The following is a 26,654-nucleotide window of genomic DNA, read 5'->3' as shown; positions in this document are numbered from 1 at the left end:
GCAATCTGTGTAAGATTAGAAAAACCTTAGTGCAAGAAGCATGTTCAAAACAATGCATACTTTGAACATAAGGCTTTATGTCCATGGAGTAGATCTTCATTGGAATACCCTGTAATGGTTTCTTGACAAGTCTTTGTGACTTTGTACACATTCATTGCAAGAGGGTAGTGCATTTAAATTTAAAAATCTAACAGATTTCGATTTGGGAGTGTGAAATTAGATTCATTGAAAGTTTGGTCAATTGGTTTATTTCACAAAAGTAAGGACCATAGACAAACATAGAGTGCATACTTGGTGTATGGCAAAACTATTGTTTAATTCAAGTATAAAGTTGATAAAACCGAGACAATGAATAATGAGTAATCAGTATGGTGATAAATAGAAAGTGTTTTATTTATATTCATAGGTTTTGATACCATATTAGATTCATTTATTCTTGTGTTTCACTTTGCATGTTTTGACTTCCATAATAACTAGGTTATTCTTCCAGAATGACTAAGTTATTCAAACCATCCACAGTCGGTCATATGTTGGAAGTAGATATGAATCAAGACTATCATGGGTCGGCTTGTGGAGGTCCAAGTTGGTGGACAAAGTTGTGCTACAACGCTCATGAGTGCTCATAAGTTCTGAGTATTGGATTCAACCCGTGCTCGTTTGAATCACTTCATGGATTTTATCACGAGTTATCATGAGACAATAATATATTATATTCTTCAAACCTAGAGATATGAATTGTTACTATGAGTTGATAGTACATTGATTACATGAAAACGCATTGGTAACTCGATGTTATAAAACGTGCCTTTGTGTATGATTCAACAAGTAGCAGAACAAGCCATATGAGTCGAAGTTTATCCATTCCTTCTACCTTCGGGATAAAAGCGATATCTGTGGGCCCCTCGATGATTTAATGATGACACATGTGAGTGCTTGGCCAAGCCAGGACTGATTTGATTTGTTTAATTAGTCAGTCGTCATGAATCGGAAATCGGGAAACAACAAATGGACTGAGAGAATAATTATAATCCATGTCTCAGTCCATATGATATCTAGAATGGAGGAATATATGATCCCTTATCTAATGGACAAGTCATTGACAAAGGAAGAGTTCGACAACAGCTTTAAGAGCTACGATTGCTAGTTAGGTTTTGAAGACATGCTCAATAATAGTTTTAAACTTATCCAAGTGGGAGACTGTTGGATTAATGTCTAAGTCCATAACTATATTTGGTATGTACTTGACCCGACCCAGCATGGTCCATTTGGGTTGCACTTCACCGAAACAATTTATATGGATAGTCTTTTGAGAATAGTATATTTATGATTTATATTAATATATTATAAGTTCTAATATATTAATATATAATCATATTATTTAATTAGTATTTATGAAGAATTAATTTATAATTAATTAAGTGATCAAAATGAACTAATTAAATATGGACTCTTATATATATGGAATGGGCAAATTCATTTAGGTTGGGCTAAGCTTTCATGGATAGTCCATAGAGTGTTTAACCCATGGATCATATGAAATGAAAGGTCATGGGTTTAACCCTAGTCTCCATACTATATAAAGATGTCATTGGTTGGTGAAATTGGCACCAATGTGGGTACACTAAGAGGGCTAGCCGATTTCAATAGAGAGAACCAAAAGTATTCTTATTCTTAAAGTCTTCCAAGGTGTTTTGATGATTTGTGATTCCACTTGAGGCTTCCAAACTATTGGGGCTAAGCTCTTATAGCTTGAAGACATCAAGTTACACCAAAAAGGTATGTCATCCAACTAGTCTTTGTAGTATAGTTGCCTCATATTATGCTAGTTAGGATTAAAGCCTTGGAAAGTTCTTATTTACATGTATAATAGAGAAAACATAGATCCAAGGTTTATAGGGTTGCATGTACACCATAGGAGTGTTAGAATGCTCAAAACCCAACAGACTTGACTGGAACATTTATTGGCAAACAAACATTGATCTTAAGCATTTACTAAAGGTTTGAGTTTTCAAACCTTGTCCCTGCGCATCATATCGTTCTTGTTCTCACAAGTAGTATTAGAGATTGAGTGGTTGTCCTTTGAATCCATAAGATCAGATTATAGTTGGTTTGAAATTACCTTGGTGTTTCAACCATTTTCGTGTTAAGGATAAAAGTTCTTCTATATACCACTTTTGCTTGAAGATATCTTAACTTCAATGGCTGCTTCTAATCCTCAACAAATGATTTCAATGCAAATCGTGAATAGCATGAGTAGCCCGACACGTACCCCATTGCTAGTTGTGGAAGAATATGATCACTGGAAAGTTAGAATGGAAAGAATTTTATTAGCCAAAGAGAAAGGTGAAGCTATTTGGAGATCCGTCAAAGAAGGCCCTCATGTTCCTGTAAGAACAGTTGTAAGAGATGATGCTGCTCAACTTATGGGTCAAGATGAGACTCGTCCAGCTCCTCTGACAACAGATGATATTGAGAAGTTGCATGTTGATCAAGTTTCCTTCTCGGAAATGGTGTTTCGTGTTCCTCCCTCACTCTTCGAACATATTAAGTAGTGTAAATCAGCAAAAGAGATTTGCGACACTCTTCAGGATTTGATTGAAGGTTTGGAAAACATGAAAGACAAGCGTCTCACTTCGGTTGTCAATGACTTTGACACCTTCACTACCACCCCTGGTGAATCAGTGGCCTTAGCCTTTATCCGTTACCGAATAGTAGTCAACAACATGACTACGCATAGGATTGTCTGAACTCCTTTGGAGTACAATCTTAAGTTCATTAACAGCCTCGGTAAAGGATGCGAAAATGTGAAATCTCTTCTCCAAAGTAATGGCTCCTGAAAAAAATTGAAGCTTTATCAACTTTTTGATGAACTTCAAGGACACGAATCCAATGTTGCTCATACCATAAGGGAACTCTCTGGAGTTCCTCTTGCTCTTGTCAGCTCCTATGAACCAACCATTCCAAATCCTTCCACCTCGGATCCTTTCAAAACCACAATTACATTATCTCAATCTTCCTTACTTGTTTTACCCACACAAAACTATCATGTTGATGACACTGAAGCTATAGATTCTGAACTCCGTTTCCAACAAGAATTTGCTTTACTCTCCATGAAGTACAAACGTCCTTTCAATACATCATATAAACCATACCAAAATCGATTCCCTGCTCCTCACCAAAATAATCCTCAACAATCTCTCCTCCGGAATCTCAGCCTACTTTGGAAAATCCACCCTCATACAAACAGAACATCTCAAAACCAAACTTTACTTCAAAATCATCGTAGAATCAAAAATCAGACAAGCCAAAAGTTGTGTGCCACAAGTGTGGACATGCAAACCACTTTGCAAAAGATTTCTTGGTTGAAGCTCCGTAAAAGCCCAAGATCAAGGACTCTACATACTACGCTCGAAGAGCTCAAGAGATGGCAGAAAGTGAAAAAGCCTTTGTAACAACTGTATCAAGGGATGTAGAAGGATATTGGTCATCAGGAGATGATGATGACATGGTGACTGGAAGGAACATGTGTTTGATGGCAAGAAAAATTGTTGAGTGTGATGAAGTATATTGGCCCTCTAGGTCTAAAGATGAATATGATAGGCTTCCCAAGCCTACTATTGGCCCATAATCACTGACTACTGATGGCCCACTAAGGCTTAAAGACCTATAGTCCAAAGCATCGCCCACACCGAGGCCCAAATGCTCAAAACCCAAACTGGCAGCGTTACGCGGGGCGTACTCCAATGTACGCTTAGCGTACAGGCTTGATGACGAGTACACTGGGCGTACCTGGACGTACGCTCAACGTAGTACCCTGTTAAGCCATCTTTCCATTAAGTGTTTAATACTCCGATTCAGAGGCTATAAACTTAGATCCAGGTCTTATTTCATGTCTTAAACCATAAACTTGCTTACTTTATGGCTTCCATGACTCACATAAGCTCCAACTCCAAAAACCATAATCTATTTCCATGGAAAAGGGTCTTAACTCATGCATGAACTCATTTGGACCATCAAGACATCAACTTTCTGTTCTAAGGAGTCATTTAGCACCAAGGGAGGCAACCCTTGGTCTGGAAATCGGATTTAAGCCATAAAGCTTTCACCTTTGGACCAAAAACTAAACCATACTAGATCTAAGCACCTTTAAGTAAAGTTGTGAGCTTTATACCTTCAAAGTGTTCCAGAAGATGATGTTATCTCAGATCTATAAGCTCTGGCCTCCAAGGTCCCTCCTTGCCATTATTCTTCTTTTCTCTTCCAAGCTTTAAACCACCAAACTAAGCTTCCCAAGGTCAAGATCTCACAAAATGAAGGGTTGGGGAATTCTAGGGTTTCTCTGAAGTTGAGGAGGCTGATAAAGGGGCTAGGGTTGGAGCCATTATGTTCCTTATATAGTGACACACCCTAAAAATAGGGTTTTAAGACTCTGAGCGTACGCTGGGCATACCACTCGTACGTTAGGTGTACGTCTCCCCGCACCCACGATCACTTTCTCCATTATGCTGGGCGTACCCATGCACATTCCAAATTGCATGCATGACCTTCCATGCGACCTTTTCTCCATAAGGGCCATTATTGCCAATATCTTCAAAGTGTCATAAATCCTTCATTCTAGATCCATTTCCGATGAAATTTATATCCATGGAAAGGTGGTGAGAAGCCCTACGCTTCTAACAACACACCCCGGACCGAAACCTTCTTGAATAAAACTCAAAACCCATATATTACCAAAATGCCCCTAGCCTTGACTTCTTGATCTATAAATGAATGCTTTTCCGAACAGGGTGTTACAATAACTTTGATTTGTCTCTTTGTGAGCCTTACCTTACCCAGATCCAAACAAATATGAGCACCATCTATAAAGCCTATGCGTCAGCCATAGAAGCCAATGAGAAGGAGTGAATTAAATCGTCTTAGGTTACGTTTTGAGGATAAAAAGTTGAAAATCGAGTCTTTAGAGCATGAGCTTGTAATTTCAAAAGATGAATGTATCATTTTAAAAGACAAATGCGAAATCACCTATTCCGAAAGAAATGTCTTGATTTCCGATAACAAATGTCTCAATGCTAAGATAGATGCTTTGCATAATTCCACTGACATACTTGAATCAAATCTACAAATGACTCATCACCAATTGCTCCTAGTCTCGGAAGCGAGTTTCCGAAACCAATTGCTCGTCCCTTGAAGGAATTGCAAAATTTGACATTTATGGTAGAGGTTCCGAACATCAAACATTTGGACACCCCTGTTTCTCCCTTGTCACCCCTTCCTGAGACCACAGACCACTTTGTGTCCCTAATTCCTGAGTTTCAATCTATAGATGTTAAGAGTCCCGATTCCATGCAATTTCCGCCTCTGATAAACCTGGACCTGAATTGGACCTCTAGAACTCAAAAGTCTATTGTTCAAAATCCGAACCCAAGCCCTCCTAACAAATGGGTTATTGAGGAAGTCTTTCCTGAATCAAATTCGTCTGAACCCTTAGAGTGTGTTTGGGCATCCCTAGATAGTGAAGTCGATGAGTCAATCTCATGAGATTCTAAACCACAGGCAATTTCAAAAACAAATCCGGTTCCCATTAAGCCTGTGTTCAACAATCCTTCAGTAGGACAGAATTTGAAATCCTCATCTCAATCCAAAAGAAAGCCAATGTTGAATAGGAAGGATTTAGTAGATCCTAAGGTAGAAGCTCGAAATGCTCACAAAAAGGAAGTTAAGACTAGACAAAATTCAGGATTCCTTGAGAACTCCAAAAAGTGTGTATCTCGGAATTTTCATTCATCAACCCATAGTCAAAATTCCTTCACACCCACTAAGATCCTCAAGAGACCTTATAACTCTCTCGGTCTTGTAGAAGCAAAAAAAAATGATCAGTACCAATCAACCCAAATCTTGTGTGAATACCATGTATGTCCAAAACACCTCTCCTCTGACTGTTTCATCCGCTTTCATTGCTAAATCTAATGGCACAATTTTTAAACCCAAGTTTTCTAAAACAAATGTGTCATCAAACAAATCGAAAGTTGCTGAGAAAACAAACTTTTGAAAATCTTCAAAGCAACATCTTGTATGGAAAGTCAAATCTCACATTAATACACCAACAGTTCCGAAGGTCACTGTTGTTCCCACTACTTCGGAAAAATGAGGTCCCAAATGTTCAGACTAATTGCCAAATCTCACAATTCGAACTATGAAGAGGGATTCCGTAATCATAATCGAGTTTGAGAATGCAATCTACACAGTTGCTATCTTCTTAAAATCTTTCTGAGTGAAAGTGTTTCCTCACAATCATTTTCATGAAGGAGAACCTTATGACACTTAGATCTTATGGTGCATGTGTTCCTATCCATGTGAATTTTTCATAACCATAATCATAAGATAATGTTTGTGACAAATCCAAACTCTTTATGGACAAAACTTGTTCATACTTGATTTCTTGCCATCTAGGGTCCAACCATTGCTTCCAAGTTATTTAGCAGCTCACCTATGCCAGTAAATGTACTTTCATTGAACAAGGTGCTTACCTTATGCAGTCTACTGAGAACTTGGAGAACTCATGCATAATCACTCAACTGGATTGGCACAAAAATAAAATTTTGTCAGCACGATAGGTTACAATCCTCAGTTCGTGTGATAGTGTTTAATAGGTTTACTTCTTGATTTGTTCTTGAAACTTTTCAATATCTTTAGACTCCCACTGACCTCTTGACATATTAGATTCTCTTATCAATAGATATTTCTTGACAAAACAAATATCCAAGAGTTAGTGTGTGTCTATATCAAGACAAAACTCACACGTAATTCAGTACTAGTTGGTATATGTCTTATTCAAGACATCACAACTTACCAAAATGTGCAAGTGTAAGAACATTCCAACTTAAGATTATGTCACTCAAGTAACAATCTTGGAGTATGACTCTAAGACTTGATTTTGGAATGAAGTATGACTCATCTTTTTGATTTAACCATTTCAACAATTTCCGATTCCTCTTCTTAGCCATACTAGTGCACTAAGATGTCCTTAGAGGATCAATTATGATATGGTTCTTAATCATTAAGATGATCATAAAACCCGATACAAAAGTACTCTCCCTTCTTCTTAGATTGGAGAAATGTTTATCTTTCTGCCTAATTGATCCTTCTTATTCGTTCTGCCATTCATTGAAAATCTTCAATGATTCAGAATTACACTAAATCTTGTTAGTATAACCAGATTTACTAGACTTTTGGTAAATTATGACAAATAGTCTTATTGTTATTTGTGGTGGACTTGACTAGTGCACAACATTGTGTTCTAGTCCTTTAGTCCTTCACTTGACTCACATACTTGTGTGATCAAGGAATTAGTCTTAATTTCCTAAGTATAAAGATTTCCATACATCACATGATTCAAATCATATGATTCCAAGCTTCTGTCCAACTGAAACTTGGGCGATGGGAATCTTTCCTTACTTAGAGAAATTTGACTCTTCCATAAATAACATAACTAAGAATCACATCCATCTATAGAAATACACAAACATCAATTTTTCACAACGATTTCATTGCAAGGATATATATAAATAAGACAAACTAAAAAATTATTTTATTCATAAAGCAGCGGAAAACACGTCCTTACAATGCAAAATCAACTGAAAAACTATGTAATCAAATATTCCTAACAAATCTATCATAACTTCCTAAGCTCAAAATCTGATCTTCGAATCAATGCGATCGTGATCCATTTCTTCCTGATCAGACTCATCTTGCTCTTCCATCAAGCTTCCTCTCTTTTCTCTGATCCTGCAAAACATTCAAATGTAATCTTATCACATTATGTATTAAGAATCAATGAATAGGAACTTAATGGAGTTAGATAGTGGAATTTACATGAAGTAGAGTCATACTTCTTGACTCTCCCATCTCTTAGATTCTTCAGGTCCTCTGGGCAGATTCGTAGCCAACGCCCCTTCTCTTGGCAGCAGAAATGGGTGGCTTATCCTGGAGCGACCATGGAAGCATGGTTGGTTGAATTACCAGACAAATATGCTCCATTACTTTGCCAAATCATTTCTGATTCAGCAGCAATAAGCATGTAAGTTAGGTCAATGAGGATCGTGTCAAGATCCATCATATAATACTCTCTTATGAACTTATCATATGATTTAGGGAGTAACTGAAGAGCCTAGTCAACAACCATCTCCACACAGATAACGACTCCCAACATTCTTAACCTATCAATGTGTGACTTCATCTCTAAGATGTGCGAACACACTGACTTTCCATCTTATGTTTCATCGCCAACAGGGCTTGAGTGAGCTTGAACTTTTCAAGCCTTTGCGATTGTGGGCTAGGGAGAACAATAGGAGGAGGTGGAGGAAGTGAAGCATGATTTCTTGTTCCTCGATCGAATCATGAAATATCGTCTTCATATTGAAGGCTTGTTCCACGGAATTTGGGAAGACCATAGTTGTCAAACTTTGACATCTACAAAACGAGAGAAAATTCAAGTTGATTGATTGATTGATTGATTTAGTCCTTAATAAAATACCTAAATGAGATATTAAGGCTAGGACCCAACACAATACTCTACAACTTGGGAGTGGGATCCCGTAACCCAAATTGACGAACATTTGAAGGTAAGTGAATGACGATTCACTAATTTTCCACCATGAAAAACGAAAAAGAGATTAAGTTTTAAATGTATTGAAAACTCCTAGATCCTTTGAGATTCATTGAAATTTTCAATGGCATGTTTAAATCTCGATATGCCCCTCGATGTGTGACTGGGATGCCGTGGATCACAAAACAGGGTGTGAATAACCATGCAAACTTACGTGGTGCCCCCAATGTTATAGTCATCTATTCGATGTGCCGGTTAACCACACACGCTCCACCGAACAATGACAAACATTGATTCACCCTTTGCTACCTTTTCTTAGAACCCATTTAGTGTGCCGGTTAACCACACAAGCTCCACTAATGTCTTAGCAAGGGTACAAAGTGTAATTTCATGGAATTGCATCAAATTCACTTTTTCCTAAAGTAACTAAGATTGGGAATTTTGTAAAAAAAACATTTAGTTACTTTATACTTCATTATACTTTTAATGGAAAGGGTTTGCCCTATCCTACCCGTTCGGCTAGCGACCCTCCACCAATCAAGGAAGCGGTGGGTGAGAGTGCACACCCATTAAATGACCATTTTATAGGCCATAACCTTATACCCCCTTATAGATCGACTTCATGAATGAGGCTTACTAACGGTAAGACTTGCATTTAAGTTATACATATATAATATTAGACTTTTAATGTTATATATAGTATAATGATGTATTTTACACTTTTAAAATACGAGGTGGTTTAATTTAACAAATTACACTTTTAGTTAAATATAAACCATATGATTATGGATTTATTAATTCTCTTTTAATTATACTTTTAATTAACTTCATAAAACCATAAGGGGTGTAATTGAAACTTTTCAAAAACTAGGGTTTTAATCAAATTTAAAATTTCTAAAATTTAAAACCTTTTAATTTAAATTTTTAAATATTAAAACTTTGATTTAATAATTATCTCAAAATTAAACAATTAATTTGAATTATCAAATCTTGGAGGATAATCTATTAAATTAAACAATTAATTTTAACCTAATCCCTTTATCCCCTAAAATTCGAAAATTTTGGATGGGATAATTCAAAAGATCTTTAATTATCTATTTAAATAATTAAGGGATAATTACAAGATATGACATTATCCAAATCCCTAAAATTTGGGAATCTTATCATGGGTACAAGGAAAATTTCGCAATCCAAGGTTTAGACAACCCTAATTTCGAAATCTTGGTGGCTAAGGAAAGGGTTTGGGAAACCCTAATACAATTCGAAAACTAGGGTTTTGTAACCCTAATTTCAAAAATCCAATACCTAGGGTTTCTTAGCCATAAACCCTAATATGTCAAATTCATACATTTTATCAAATCTAATTGAAAACAAAAACCAATGTCTCTGATACCACTGATGGGTTTTATACAAACAATCTTATGTGTGCATGCAACCTTAGATACGGATCTATGTTTTCACTATTAGTCATACAACTTTATGAACACAAAAGGAAACCTAGCATGCATCTACTATTTTCAAAATTGACATAGGAGAATAGAATACATACCTTTTTGTTGTTATATAGTAACAACAACTAATTCCTTGAGTTTCCTTAGCTCTTGAAAGCAAGTACCACAGGTGTAGTACCTCTAATGGCTCACAAACACACTTTGAATGAGAGGATGAATATGAGAGAAAGGAAGTAAGGTACTAAGCTCCAAAAATCGGCCCTAGTAGGGTTTTCCCAAGGGGCGGTCGAATTCTAGTGCCTTAGGGTGTTATTTATACTTGAGGCTAGCTAGGGTTTCAAGGTGGAAACCCTAATCCCTTAGCTTAGGGCCTAAGCAAGTCCATGGACTCCTTTCCTTAAGCCCTTGGACAAAAACTCCTAGATCCTTCTAGGATTTTTGTTCAAGCCTTAATAAAGGCGATCCAATAGCCCAAAGTCTCAACTATCAAATAATTACAAAACAGCCCCTATACTTTTAATTAATTCCTTTAATCCCGAAGTTAATTCCTAATTAATTTCTGATTAAATACTAGTTAATAATATGATTCCAAATTAATATATTATTCATATAATATATTAACAAATCATATTTATACCCCAATTTATTATTCTTAACAATAAACCAGCCTCTCTCGTCAATAATCATCATGTCTAGTCACCAGTATGAAGGCAACCCAAAAGGACCATGCTCACAATCAGGTCAAGTACATACTAAAATAGTTATGGACTTAAACACTAATCTAATAGTATGTTCGATAGAGGAAAACTTAGATCCAAAGAAATTAGGGTTACATGATCACATAAGAATGTAGATATGCTCAAAACTCATCACATATTCCAGTATCCCTTACTCTTAAATTTTTAGGGACTACTTACATAAGTCTATACGATTTTTCTACAATTTATTATGGAATTTTCAAAACTACATATCATTGCAATTAATTCCAAACCAGTCAGTGAAAATGACAGTTTTCACTATAGTTAGAACCAAAATCAGGGCATGAAAAAAATTAGGGACATACTAGAGTTAAAACCTCAACTTTAGGAACTTGTCTTGATCCAAAATGATGATCCATGATTTTCTATGACTTTTACAAAACATGGACATATTAGGGAATATCATGAAATCATAGCTTTAACTCTTTTAGGGTTAGCTTGGCATCTTAACCCATTAATCCATTAAGAACATGTTTTCAAAGCTAGAAATAAGTGTCTTAACATAAGCTACTATGTCAAGGATCAAGTGACGTGTAGTATGCAAATTCTAACTTAAAACATAACGTCTTTTTGAGAAAAAAACAAAGTATATTGCCCATTTGAGAAAGATACGTATCTAGGGCTATTTTTCTTCCATTACAAGGCTTGTTATGAGAGAAAACACCACAACCACTACCACCCAAGCATGGAATTCGTGGATGGCAGTTGTGGTTGCCCTGGAATGAGAGAAAAACGAGTAGAGGAAGGATGAAGAAAGAAGAAAAGAAGAAAGGAAGAAGATGAAACCTTTTTATTCGATACTTGTTGTAATTGTCTTGCTTGAAACCATTCTTCCTTGAGTCAAAACCCTTTGCTTGATCCCTTCCTTTTCCTTGGCGTCGTATAATGCCCAAAAACACACACATTACACAAGGATCATTAAGGTTAGGGAGTTTTTAAGTGGTGTGAATCAAAGGGCTGACCTCTAGAGGGAATAGGGCTACCCAACCAAACCCTAAGGCCTCATGCAAGGGAAAAATCGAATTATGCAATTAAGTCCCTCAAGTTTCCCATAATGACAAAATACACCCCACAAAACTAATTTCCTTGCAAAATCGGTCCTACTCCCTTTAAAATAAACTCTTTACTTAAAAAAATGAAGTATAATGTAACTAATTAATTAACTTAGAATAAAAAATTATTTACCAAAAGTCGGGATGTTATATATTTGAAGTCTTCGATCTCCGTTGTCACTTGTATGCTGCCACTTATCTCCATTGGCTAGATTTCCATCACATGTGTGCCACCATCGACGTTAGGTAGGGTTCGAAAAATTCCATTGATCTTCGTCGGTGTGGGTTTTGAAAGATATCAGATCAATCGATGCCTCTATTATGGCTGAGATATGGAGACCATCGAGCTCCACAGTCGAAATCGAAGCCATTGTGAATGTGATTATTGGATGATGGCAGGTTCAAGGTGGGAAGACAATGAACAATGTAGGTTTCACCATCACCTCCTCTTAATTTACCGTAGGTGTATGTTTTTCTATCCCCCATCCTTCGCCCATATATATCTTAGTTACAAATTCCTCTTCACCCTTCTTCTTTCTTTTAAGTTACAAGTATGATTAGGTGAAGATCAGTAAATAAGAAAGGGTAGGTGATGGTCCTGATGGTAGTTTTTGATGGAGATTGGTGGTTGTAAATGACGATATCGGTGGTCTTCTATGAAATTGGTGGTTGTTTGTGTGATGATGATTTTTGCTATTGAATTTGGTTTCACCATCACCTCCTCTTAATTTACCATAGGTGTATGTTTTTCTATCCCCCATCCTTCGCCCATCTATATCTTAGTCACAAATTCCTCTTCACCCTTCTTCTTTCTTTTAAGTTACAAGTATGATCAGGTGAAGATCAGTAAATAAGAAAGGGTAGGTGATGGTCCTGATGGTAGTTTTTGATGGAGATTGGTGGTTGTAAATGACGATATCGGTGGTCTTTTATGAAATCGGTGGTTGTTTGTGTGATGATGATTTTTGCTATTGAATTTGGTTTAAGGTTGTTAAGAAGGCGTTAAATAGGGAATGTTATAGGGGTGGGGAAGACGAGGAAGAAGGCATATTCAAGGTTTTCAGATTATGGTTTGGTTAGACGAGGTGTTGGCAGTGATAGGTGGTGGTGAGTAATATGTGGATAATCTTGTTATAGGAGATGTGGAAATAAAAAGGGATGGAAGGGGGAGGGATAGGGATATTTATTTTATTATTATTATTATTTTTTAATTTAAAACTAATAAATAAATAAATAAAATTAAAAAAGAAATTAATAAGGACAAAATAGTCATTTCATGTCAATAGGGATGAAGCGTGCAACTTTTAATTAAACAACACACGGACGACTCGTGTAATTTACTCAAAATTAAATAAATGATTTCGTTACATGTTTTATGAAGGAGTGAAATATAAATAAATTATTTCATGCTAAAAGTCTAACATTTTTATAAAAATAGTAAAATTCAAAGTGAAACACTAAAAATAACATATTCCTTGGCCTTCAATCTTGTACATACATTGATGAATATCATTAATAACTAAGAAAATGAAGTCAAAACCACTAACACTGCCTTAAGCATCAACACTAGAGATGTGTATTGACGAATTTAGATTGGTCTTGAAATAATTTGTCCTTCTCAGACCGGTCTCAGAACAATCCTTTTCAGTTTAGTCTCTTTTTCGACCGATCTTAATGCGGTCCGATCTTTTTCTCTTTTTTTAGTCCTGTCTCACAGTCTATGTGTGCACTAGGGATGAGATTTAGAACCAAAAAATCGGACTGGAACACGAATCAGACCGGATCCGGAACTGGAACCGTTAGAACCGGAATATGTAAAACCGGTTCGGTTCCTGGGTTTAAAGAATGGTTCTATCCGGGTAATCCGGGTTTCCGGTCCTTTGGGTCCGGGTAAACCGGGTTTAAGAACTGGAACCTTGTTAGGAACCATAACCGATTTTAGGGGCTAGAATCGGTTTTTGTGAAAAGTTTAAAACATGCATATCTCATTTGTTTGAAGTTGGATTGACATGAGGTTTTTTCCGGACTGTAGTTTATATTAAAATATTTAGGGTTTGTGGTGGAGATCTGAATACCAACTTGGATCGTGAAAACACATTTCCAACTGATATATATACCCTATGCCTGGGTTGCAAGAAATTCACCCTAGGATAATCCAAGTGGACACTTACGATTCTAGGCACAGAAATCGCAAGACAATTTTCTAGAAAGATTATGTGAGAGTTTTGAAGAAAACGAGAGCTAATTTTCGGATACCACTTCACAACAGGAAGAGTCATTTATAGAATAAATGAAATTAGTGTTTCATTAGGGTTCGACTGTCATTAGTTGCTCTGGAAGCAAGTCAGGGTAATCCGGATTAATGAGGATTTAGGGTTACCAAAACTAACGAGTTTCATTAGTTTTACCATAATCACCCTCAAGAATCTGAATTTTCCACTAATTTTCGGATATCACTTCATAGTGGGACCCCAGCCAGGGGATCTGCCCCTTGGACCCCGCTAGTGGCACTGCCCCTAGACCTCGCCCAAGGGGCGTCGCCCCTTTGGAAACCCTGGACCCAGGGGCGCTGCCCCCGGACCCCCGACTTGACGTCGAACCGGCTTCTAATTCGATCTTATACATGCGTGCACTCCGCACCAACCCATACATATATTAGAGTACAAATTAAGGAGCCCCTTAGCTCACATGTTATTTCCAGTTACATAAAATGACGTGGTGACACTAAAATCACCAACGGTTTATAGTTTGTACATGATTTTAGATTATAATTTTGTCAATGTTGGGTTTATATTCATTGACTTACATTCTCTCTAAGTCGGGATATCAAAGTTAAAAAAATTTTGTTTTCAGCTTTTTTTGTATTCTATGATACTTTTAAAACATGCATATCTCATTCGTTTGAAGTCGTATTGGCATACAGTTTTCTCCAGAGTGTAGTTTATAGTTAGTACATGATTTTAGACTATAATTTTGTCATTTTTGGGTTTTTATTCATTGACTTATAGTCTCTCAAAGTCGGGATATCAAAGCTAGAAATATTATGTTTTTCAGCTTTCTTTGTATTTTGTGAAAGTTTTAAAACATGCATATCTAATTCGTTTGAAATTGGAATAACATGTGGTTTTTCCCAAAGTGTAGTATAGATTTTGTATATGATTTTAGATTATAATTTTGTCATTTTTGGTTTCATATTCATTGAATTATAGTCTACCAAAGTCGGAATATCAAAGCTACGATTTTTTTTAGCTTTATTTTTGTATTCTATAAAATTTAAAAACATGCATATGTAATTCGTTTGAAGTTGGATTATCATGAGATTTTTTTAACGTCTAGTTTAGAGATTCTACATGATTTTAGATTATAATTTTGTCATTTTTAGTTTAATATTCAATGACTTACAGTCCCCCGAAGTTGGGATATCAAAGTTGAAAATTTTCAAAGTTCAATCACTAAGTAATTACCAAAAAAATTTTATTTTCCTGGGTTTTCCGGTTCAAGACCCACTTTACCCGATTCCATTCGACCCACTTTGATATTTCTGAGTTTTCCAGTTCTAGACCCACTTTATTCGGTACCTTACACGGAACCGGTTTCTAAATACCGATCCGGTTTCCGGTCCTAAAAAATCTCGTTAACCGCTTCCCGAGTTTTCCGGGTCCGGGTTTGGACCCACTCTCATCCCTAGTGCACCTTTTACAATGGAAGAAGCCAAAAGGGAGGATGAGCACCCAAATATTTCATTATAACAACGAGGGAGGGGACTGTTTCAGGGTGTTGGTGAGAGCAATGTGACAATATAATGATGGACATAGTTGGTTACAAAACGGTATATTAGCATAAAAATATTAGTGGTTATAGTTTTAACAGGTAGCGGCAGCTAAGATGGAAAAGTTTTAATTTCAATGGCTCTTTGTGGGCATTATGCCTTTATGCCAACTACTAGTTTCAGTTTTAATGGCTTTTTGTGGGCATTATCTCTTTATATATGCCAACTTCTTAGCTAACCATTATGTATCCAACTTACATCTTATCAGGGGCGGAACACGAACATTATCACTGGAGGGGCCAAAACCAAAATACTAAGAAAAAGTAACAAAATAATATAAAAACTCGAAGTTATTACAAAATTATAATAACTACTATTACCATATAACAAAGTTAACCATTAATAATAAATATAGCAAACTAACTTTTAAACAAACATAGTTATTCAAAATACTTATTTGTAAGTTTTTGACTTTATAAGATTTTTAACAAAGTTATCTATATAATATTTTTAACAAAAACAGGTAGGAGATTGGTATTTTGACTTATAATTCTATATTAAAAACATTTGTTCTATAAAATTTTATGGTATTCTTTTGTTTAGTTAAAATAACAATTTAAAATTAAAGGATTCTCCCTTTTTACAGCGTTGTAGTACTTTGACAGCTAATAACCTAATCTGTCATTTAATTTTATCATATCTAAGTTCTATTAATCTAGTAATATAAACTAGGAAGAGGGGGGAAAAGAATAATGAGAAAAAGAGAAAGAATTTACAGATCTAGCGGGGATGACAGACGAAGAACTCACAGCTTCGGAGGTTGCTGGTCAGAGTTGCAGATCGGCGAACAACGAAGAGGATAGATAAAAAGCGCACCGACGACGACGGTCGTTGGTTGGTGTTCCAGTTCAGGAACGACAGAGAGAAGAGGCCAAGAGAGCAAGAAGGTCACCGAAGACGGAGAGAAGAAAGGGATCGGTTGGCACTCCGGAGGCAGCCACCATATTTTCTGATGAAAAGTGTGATGGACGTGTACACATCTTAGCGGGGTTTTTTTTTTTTTTTTATTTTTTTATTTTATTTTATTTTTTTTTTTTTGCTTCCAAACAATAAGTTTTACATTTGAATACTTTTTTGGTTTTCTTATAGAGCTTTTGTTTCCTTAATCAACCTGAATTCTAATTTTTCTAGGATTTGTTTGGGTTTTTAGTAAATTTTTGGAGCTTTGGTTAACTACTTATTTATTTTCGTTACCTATTATTTCAATATCTAACGACATAATGATATAAAATTGATTTTCAAGCTTTTTTGAAGTTAATTACTAAATAATATAAAATAAATAGTTTTCTTGAGTTGCATATAAAAAGATGTATCATGAATATAGAGAGGCCGAGTAGTTATGAAAAAATAAACTTGCATCTATACACATATATTTTAGGTATAAGAACATAAAAAATCAGGGGGTCATGTCCCCTCTTGGCCCTCACTACGTTCCGCCCCTGCATCTTATATCGTGGTTTTGGGATTGAGGATATGAAAACACTCAGATATTGCTAGAAAAGTAACTCCTTTTTACATAAAAGAGGATATATATATATATATATATATATATATATATATATATATATATATATATATACATAGAAAATACCAGCAATAGTAAAAAAATGGAGGGTATTTTAAAAAAATAGACATAAAAATGGACTTTTCCGGATATATACATGCATTCCGCGGAGGTAGCTCCGCGGAATGGCAAAATCGTAAATAAATCAATGTATTAAAAAAACACTAAAGATCCATTTCGCGGAGCTACCTCCGAGGAATGGATCTTTAGTTTTTTTTTTTCACATCGATTATTCGGGGTTTAGATTCATTCCCTCAACTAATTATTTTTAAGAAAAAGATTATCATACTATTCTAATATTTACTTGAAAATAATTAGTTGGGGAATTAATATAAACCACGGAGAATCGATGTGAAAAAAAAACTCAAGATCCATTCTACGGAGCTACAGTAGATTCCGCGGAGCTACCTCCGCGGAATGCATGTCTATATCCGAAAATGTCTATTTTTGAAAAACCCCCTCATTTTTTGACTATTGCTGGTATTTTCCTATATATATATATATATATATATATATATATATATATATATATATATATATATATATATATATATATATATATATATATATATATATATATATATATATATAATTTCATAGTTGTAAAATTAATTAAATTTTCATAGTAAAAAAATCAAAATTATTAATCAATTATTTAAAATAAAATATTAATTAAGAGATATGTTTTTAGTTATATAAAATTATAATCGTTGATTTAAATAAACACATGAAATTATATCACCTTATAATATATATTAATTTTATTTTATTTTTTATTCTAATGTTATTAATTTAATGTAATTAGAGTGTGAAGTTTAAAATTTAAAATTTAAAATGAAGAATCAATTATTAATTTAATGTAATTAGAGTGGAAAATTTAAAATTTAAAATTTAAAATTTAAAATGAAGAATTAATAGGTTGACATGCGGCATGATAAGTGGTATATAATATTAATGAAGATTTTTAATATTGTGACACTTGTCAATAGGAGAATAAATTTATTCATTTATTAGAATAGGTATATATATATATATATATATATATATATATATATATATATATATATATATATATATATATATATATATATATAGCCATGTTCAAGTATTCTAAGTAATTATTGTGCTGATATCGTATGTTATGAGAATGACAAAGAAAATATGTTGTTTGATAATATAAATACATTCAATCTTACATTACTATTGTCATTTTCACTAATTAAATCTTTCATAAGGTTATTATACACTTATCATTATTATTCTCATTTCTGTCAGAATGTTTATTGAGTCGTATTTCTGTCAGAATGAAAATGAGTAAAAAACGATGTGTGAGAACAAAAATAAATAATAATTAGCTAGAATGCATGAAAATGACGATATTTTTCTAAGGTTGAACGTATTCGCATTGCTAAACAACTTATTATCTTTGTATTCTAATGGCATACGATATCTGCACAATAGTTAGTTAGAATAGAATAACCTAAACCTATATATATATATATATATATATATATATATATATATATATATATATATATATATATATATATATATATATCGTAAATCATTTAACATCAAAGCCTAGCGGTACCTTTCAACCAAATGATAGGATTTTCAAGTTAAATCATAAAGGGTTTAGGGTTTAGGGTCGCCTAACTTTGGTTAAAGCTGTGTTGGGTAGTCTCCCTCTTTTTTATTTTTCCATTTATAAAGCTCCGATTTCCATTATTGATAACCTCGAGAAACTGAGAAGACGGTTCTTATGGGGAGGAAGTGAAGAAAAACAAAAAATCAATTGGGTCGCTTGGAAAGTGGTGCTTGGGCCAAAATCATCCGGTGGTCTCGGGGTAGGATCCTTGGCCTCGCTTAACTGGGCCCTCCTGACAAAATGGATATGGAGGTTTAAAACGGAAAATGACTCTCTTTGGAGGCGAGTGATTGGTAGTATTCATAGATGTGAAAAGAAACCTATTCACTCTTGGGCTAAAAAATCTCTCCCGGGCACCTGGAGTAGTATTGTCAATGTCTTCTCGACACTTGGCAATATTGATATTGATGTCTCAGATATTTTTGAATTTCAGGTAAGGGACGGGAAGAAAATTTTGTTTTGGCTAGATGATTGGCTAAAGAATGGGACTTTGGCAGTGAAATTCCCTTCTTTATATGCGTTAGACAAGAGGAAAAGTTGTCTTTTAGGTGACAGATGGGTGAATGACGTTTTCTCGTGGGCTTGGAAGCGGAAACCCAACAATTCTCAGGAGCTGTTGGAATTGAAATCTATTTTGGATGTTACAAGGATGGTTGTTAGATCCAATGGGCCCGACACTTGGAGATCAAGGTTAACTGATGATGGTTTTTTCCGTGTTTGCGATCTTAGGGCCCTCATTGACAGTAAATTGACTACCCCGATAAATAACCCCACGGTTTGGCTTCACTTAGTTCCTATCAAGTGCATTAACTTTGTTTGGAGGGCTTGTTTGGGGCGTATTCCTACTGCAGTAGCTCTTTCCAGGAGAGGTATCAACATTTCTTCTATTTCCTATCAAATGTGCTTTAGTGGTGTGGACACTGCGGATCATATTCTCTTGGACTGTCCGATTGCCTTTGACTCTCTAAGCTGGATTTTCAATTGGTGTGACGTTTCTATTCAAAGGTTCCTTTCGATTTCAGATTTTGTTAATTTTGCCGCCTCATGGGGGAACTGTCCAAAAAAGAGGAAAATATTTATTGCTATCTGTTATGGGTTTCTATGGTGTATGTGGAAAGCAAGGAACGATGTTTGGTTTAACAAAATCCAATTGAACTCTTCAAAGTTAGCGGATAATGTGATTTCTATGGTTTTTAGTTGGCTGAAATCTAGGGGTAATTTTGAAAATTGTAGATGAGATTGTTGGGTTTGTTCCCCTTTTGACATTTTGTAAGTTTTGTTTTTGTTTTTTTTCTTTTGTGCCCGGTCTTTTTCCTTTAGGCCGTGCTTTTAATAAATTCCGCCTAGGGGTGGAAGTGAGCCGAGCTACTCGTGAGCTACTCGGGATCGACTCGTTAAAAGCTCGACTCGAGATCGAATTAAACGAGCCCAATCCGAGCTCGAGCTTAGATATGAGGCTCGTTTACTAAACGAGCTCGAGCCAAGCTTCAAATAATGGGGCTCGCGAGCCTAAACGAGCTTAAACGAGTCTATATATATATATATATATATATATATATATATATATATATATATATATATATATATATATATATATATATATATATATATATATATATATATATATATATATATATATATATATATATATATATATATATATATATATATATATATATATATATATATATAGAGGCTCGTTTAGGCTCGCGAGCCCACTAAATTTTTTATGAGCCGAGCTCGAGCTCGAGCTCGAGCTTGGTCAGGCTCGGGCTCGGCTCGGTTCGTTTACACCCCTAAATTTCCGCCGGTTCAAAAAAAAAATGATAAAGGTTTTGATTAAAAAAAATTAATCCCAATATTCCATTTTTACTTTTTAAATAAGTGTCTATTATATAGGAACTTGAAAGAAATTTAGCTAACTTTAAGTAATTAAATGTATGCATTAACTACATTGTACAAATAGTCTTTCACGTAACATCGATATTATAAATACTTAGTTTCTAGTCATTTTCTCAATTCCTTTTATTTTAAGTTTGTAAGTGATGTTCACTGTCATTTATATTTATAAGAGTAAGTTACAGAAATGGTTCTTATGGACCGCTTAGAATGCCAAATTTGGTCCAACTTTTAAAAAGCTAATAGATCGCGTCGCTGGTGTTTTTAAAAATTGACGTTGATTTTTTGTTTATATAAAAAAGACTATATTGTCTTTTGTAATAGTATATTTTTAAAATATAATAAATAAGAAAAAGACCTTGCTCATTCTATTAACTTTATTAGAGAATCCATCCATTAATTTACCAATATACGAATAATGTAACATCAAGGGTGTTTTGGATTATTTTTAAAACTGATTTTTTTTGGATTTTTGACTATCTCAAAAAGGTAAAAGTTTAGAAAGGTATTTTGTAATTTCAATAGTTTTCGATTGATTTTTTGGCAAGAAAAAAAATAAATTGTTTTAGAAGTAGAAATTGTGACTTTTGACTTTTTGGCTTTTGTCTCTCAAAAATTAATCCAAACATATTTTAAAACTTTTTTTTAGAAAAACTCATAAGTCTAAAATTCCGTTGTATACCTAATTCAAATTATTGTTTTTGATATCCATGAAATCGATGAACTCCCTCCCTTCAAAATCCCACTAAGAAGCTTCGAGAAAAATATTAAGCAATGATAAACGCTTGTTCACCATTTAGCAATTCGAAGAGGTTAAAAGCAATGCTACTCGTATGAATTTAGAGGAATATTGGATTGGATGTGACAGAAAATACACAATGTGTGTACTTGGAGAATACACAAAATAAAGCATACAAGCTATTAGCTATGTTTATTGTGAGATGGACATTACACGACGAAGATAGAGATTAGAGAGGACGATAGATAGAGAGACGAGAAAGAAAATTTGTTGGTGATGGACAATGCTTACCAAGATTTTGTAGACTAGGGACGATAATTAGAGAACAAAATGGAGAAGAAAAGGTAGTGTGGGATGATGTGAGATGGACATTTTTTTTATATTATTAAAAAGGATAAGCGATTAAAAGAAATTAAAAAGGATAATGGTGATCTGTATTTTTAGATTTAATAATTAATGATATCAAGGTTAATATAAATGCTAATTAACAAAAAAAAGATAAAGTATAATAAAGATGATATAAAATATTTTTATATTGTAAGTAACCTATCATACAAGAAATAGAAATTGAAGGATCATCTATGTAATAAAAAAGATTAGAGAGAAAAGTCGAGAATCTTAAAAATCATAAAGACCATACAAATGTATGTAATTTTATCTTACTAATTAGGTATCTCCAGATTAATCAAATAGGTGGCGTGTAGCCATATTTTTCTGTTTAATATACAATTTAGTATTGTTTAATTCTAGTTATTATTATTATTATTATTATTATTATTATTATTTTAACGTTTTCTTTTCAATATAACACATATTATATTATATATAAATAAAATGGAATATTTTTCTAAACTCAATAAAAGTATCAATTTCGATCCATTTATCCAAAACTTGATGTGTGTATTCCAATGTTTTACAACTTTCCCTATAGCTTTATTTAAGAAAACAATCACGTTCTACAACTTGTACTAATTATACAATTTTATATTCATATTTCGTACAATAATCATCTAAAATATTAATTTAAAATCATTTAGAAACCATAAAACATTAAAACATTCCTATAAAAAGCGTATCCAGATGGTGGTTGTGACTCAAAGGTTCTTAGGTTAACCCCCATACCAACTCTTTTCCATAACAATATACAAACACCAAAAATTTTTGATTACCCTAAATTCACCTAAATTGGTCAAAATACATATATCCCCAACTTGTGTACTCACACACCACCTTTCATTTCTGCTCACCAAATCCATTTCTCATGCACGCCAAGCAACACACCCTCATATAAAACATGACTCCCCTCCCTCCTAACCACATCTTCAACATGCTCAACACCACCACCATGACCACCTCTTCTCCGGCCACCAGCCGCCACTTCTTCCCGGAGATTCAAATCATCGAGCTTCTTGCCGCCCTTCTGGTCTTCATAGTCATACATTCTCTCCGCCAACGAAAGAAACACGGCCTACCCGTATGGCCATTTCTCGGGATGTTACCTTCTTTAGTACTCGGTCTTCGTGTTGATATGTATGAATGGATTTCACAAGTCCTTTGTAGACAAAACGGGACTTTCACATTCCGGGGTCCGTGGTTTACAAATCTCAACTGTATAGTCACTTCCGACCCCCGTAACCTCGAGCACCTTCTCAAAACAAGGTTTCAAGCGTATCCGAAAGGCCCGTATTTCCGGAACGCGCTCCGGGATCTTCTCGGGAATGGAATCTTCAATGCCGATGACGAGATTTGGCAGAGGCAAAGGAAGACCGCGAGCATCGAGTTTCACTCGTCCAAGTTTCGAAACATGACAACCGAGTCGTTGTTGGAGCTCGTTCATAGACGGCTTTTGCCTGTCTTGAACGAGTCTGTAGATCGATCTGATCAGATCGATCTACAGGATATTCTTTTAAGATTAACGTTCGATAACGTTTGCATGATCGCTTTTGGGGTTGATCCGGGTTGTTTAAGTCCCGGACTTCCGGAAATACCCTTCGCCCAAGCGTTTGAGGCAGCTACCGAAGCAACTATTCTAAGGTTTGTTACTCCTACCCTTGTGTGGAAGATTATGAGGCATTTTAACTTGGGATCTGAAAAGAGACTGAAGGATTCGATAAAGGGGGTGGATAGTTTTGCAGATGAAGTGATTAGAACTCGGAAGAAAGAAATCTCTTTGCTGCAGGCTGATGACAAGAAACAAAGGTCGGATCTTTTGACGATTTTTATGGGGCTTAAAGACGATGAAGGGCAGCCTTTTTCTGATAAGTTTTTACGTGATATTTGTGTGAATTTTATACTTGCGGGAAGGGACACTTCTTCGGTGGCTTTGAGTTGGTTTTTCTGGCTTCTTGACCAGAATCCAACAGTTGAGGAGAAGATTTTGGGTGAGATATGTCGGATTGTGGATGAAAGGAACGATGAGAGTGAAATGGGGGATTTGATATTTAGACCCGAAGAGGTGAAGAAGATGGATTATCTGCATGCTGCTTTATCGGAGGCCTTGAGATTATACCCTTCGGTACCCGTGGATCATAAGGAGGTAACACTTGGCTACTATCTATCTACTTACATTTAGTATTTACTCGTTTTCTATGCAACTATTGTATCTCGTACCTTTAACCAAACTAGTCAACAAACTTAACCAATAAGACCAAATTTGTTGACTCAACTGGTTGTATTGTGTTAGACTTCTATTGAACCGATTGAAAAAGACATAAAATTTTACAATTTTTTACACCAACTAACATTAACTTCAACTTATGACATTGAATAGTACATCAACCCCTATTAATTCGACATATGTGTAATATTGATTCTTCCCCTGAAAATACAAAATACAGGTTGTTGAAGACGATGTGTTCCCAGATGGGACAGTGTTGAAAAAAGGAACAAAAGTGGTGTATGCAATCTATGCAATGGGAAGAATGGAAGCTATATGGGGAAAAGACTGCAGAGATTTCAGGCCAGACAGGTGGCTGAGGGATGGGCGGTTCATGAGTGAATCAGCCTACAAGTTCACCGCCTTCAATGGCGGCCCAAGGCTGTGCTTGGGCAAAGACTTTGCTTACTACCAGATGAAATTTGTTGCCGCCTCTATTTTATACCGGTATAAGGTGGTGGTGGTGGAGAATCATCCGGTGGCTCCAAAGCTTGCATTGACTATGTACATGCAGCATGGGTTGAAGGTTAAGCTTTGCAAGCGTAGTGAATCTGAACTCCAAATGTATCATAAATACTAAATGTTTAAGGTTTTGTAGTGAAACATGTGTGGTGTCTTTTTTAACTTTATTCTTTCTATATGTTCTTTTTTGTGTCAAATATTTATGGATTTTATAAGTTGATGGGCAGGGATAGATGGGGATGCATGTTATTGTAACTTACATATAAATAAAAGATTTTGGTTTTTATATTGTTTCAAGAAAAAAAAAATGGTTTGTTTTATTTTATTTCAAGCTTTTCCTGTCCATTCTTCATAGAATTCTGTAAGGAATTCTTCCATGAATTTGTGTCTTTTCTCAGCCCTTCTCTTTCCTGCCTGAAATGATAAATGAATCCTTGTAAATCTTCAAGAAAGATAATAATCAAGTTGAAAAAAAAAGGATTATGATAAAAGTAAAAATAAAAAAATAAAAAGACCTTTGTTTTCATTAAATCCTTGAGCTTAAGGAGCTTTTCGTGAAAGTGATTCACAGTGGTTTGTTCATCTTTGTTCATGTATTGGTGTTTGGACAAATCCAATCGAGGATGAATGTTTGGATCATGAAGCACTCTGTTTCTACTTCCACCAAATGTAAAACATCTAGCAATCCCTGGAATCAAATCAAAGGAATTTTTAAAGATTGAATTTTTTGGACAAATTACTACATAATTGATAATTCAATGCAAATTAAGTAAAAAGATTATTTACCAATAGCACCAATTGCATCAAGACGATCAGCATCTTGCACAACACCAAATTCCAGTGTATGAGATTGAGAACCATTTGAGGCTCCATTTATTTCCTCTTTAAAACCTTCAACAATTAAGAATCAATAATCAGAAAAGCAATGATTCCTAATGCACAAATATAAAACGTAGGATCAAAAGGTACGTACCCATTTGCTTTATAATATCTAAAATCTTGCTGCTTTTATCGATATCTAAACCCTCTTTTACAAGAAAATCCTCTACAATTTTTTCCTCAGATGGATTCCTACAAGCATAACAGAAAAGGGTATTACAAAAACCATTTGCAATAAAGGAAGTGAAGGAGAAACAAAAAGGTCTTGAATTTTAGATTATATAGAGAACCCACTTCAAGTATTTGTAGTCTCCTGCATACATATGAAATAAATCACCATTAGTAATTAGCGACAAAGGCGATTTGGGTTTCTTGAAAAGTTATATATATAAAAAACATGGATAAACATGAATAGAGTAAAGGCAATCACCTATATCATGAAGGAGTGCAGCTAGCTCAACCTGCAACAATAATAAGATTGATATCAAGAGTTAAAATAAACTACGATTAAGTTGGAACAATTAGGTTTTAAACAATTTCCACTAGTTGTTTTTGCAATGAAAATACTATAGTCTTTATTGAATGTTAATTCAGATCTCGAAACACGTAAGCAAACTACTTCTTAAACCATTTTCAACGTATGGTCTGCTATTTTCATGTGGAAAGGGGATTCTTTACGAACATCGATCAGTAATTGAACATCAAAACTCAACATTTCTACTGTGTTTATCTTACAGGCACATAAAGGAAAGCAGACAAGAGCAAATTAAGAGAGGAAGTGATTAGGTGTAAACAGCATACATGATACATACAATTTCAAGGGAGATTGGTGAAGAAGAGAGGCCGAGGGCTTCTTCGTGAGCAAGTGAGAGAGCGAGGTCCCGGACTCGAAAAGCGTGAGCAGCGTCGTGGGATGCATCGTTCCCTTTCATCATCACTTCCACCAATCTCTCTGCGTTTCTTACGGTTTCGCTCTTCGCCATTACTTTCTCCCTTTCTGCCTCAAACAGTCCAACTGTTGAAAAATAGAGCAAGTGGTCCGGATATTCTCCAAAGTTTTTGAGGTTTTATGGATTATGGTTTTTTTTTTTTTTTTTTTTTTTTCATTAAAC

At 34.9% G+C, this 26,654-nt stretch overlaps 3 protein-coding genes across 3 annotated transcripts; 2 read left to right on the top strand and 1 right to left on the bottom strand.

Annotated features, from left to right (window-relative positions):
* Nucleotides 1–3,424: 3,424 nt before the first annotated feature.
* On the top strand, nt 3,425–20,144 carry LOC111884805 (uncharacterized). The gene is made up of 2 exons (XM_023881102.1): nt 3,425–3,562; nt 19,341–20,144. The coding sequence occupies exons 1-2, from the start codon at nt 3,425–3,427 to the stop codon at nt 20,142–20,144; spliced, it is 942 nt and encodes a 313-aa protein (XP_023736870.1).
* A 2,528-nt stretch (nt 20,145–22,672) lies between these two features.
* LOC111884821 (cytochrome P450 86B1) lies at nt 22,673–24,951 on the top strand. The gene is made up of 2 exons (XM_023881125.3): nt 22,673–24,081; nt 24,383–24,951. Exons 1-2 carry the CDS (start codon nt 22,840–22,842, stop codon nt 24,779–24,781), a joined length of 1,641 nt encoding a protein of 546 aa, XP_023736893.1. The 5' UTR covers nt 22,673–22,839; the 3' UTR covers nt 24,782–24,951.
* LOC111884822 (uncharacterized) lies at nt 24,896–26,572 on the bottom strand. Its single transcript, XM_023881126.2, has 7 exons — nt 26,355–26,572; nt 25,973–26,003; nt 25,837–25,855; nt 25,637–25,734; nt 25,450–25,554; nt 25,179–25,351; nt 24,896–25,077 (listed from the first exon to the last, which is right to left on the bottom strand). Exons 1-7 carry the CDS (start codon nt 26,523–26,525, stop codon nt 24,991–24,993), a joined length of 684 nt encoding a protein of 227 aa, XP_023736894.1. The 5' UTR covers nt 26,526–26,572; the 3' UTR covers nt 24,896–24,990.
* Between the last annotated feature and the right edge of the window lie 82 nt (nt 26,573–26,654).

The sequence above is a fragment of the Lactuca sativa genome, chromosome 8 (genome assembly GCF_002870075.4).
Source record: "Lactuca sativa cultivar Salinas chromosome 8, Lsat_Salinas_v11, whole genome shotgun sequence".
In the NCBI taxonomy this organism is placed as follows: Eukaryota; Viridiplantae; Streptophyta; class Magnoliopsida; order Asterales; family Asteraceae; genus Lactuca; species Lactuca sativa.
Note: the sequence above shows the minus strand (reverse complement) of the source record. Positions and strands in the feature narration are given on the sequence as shown.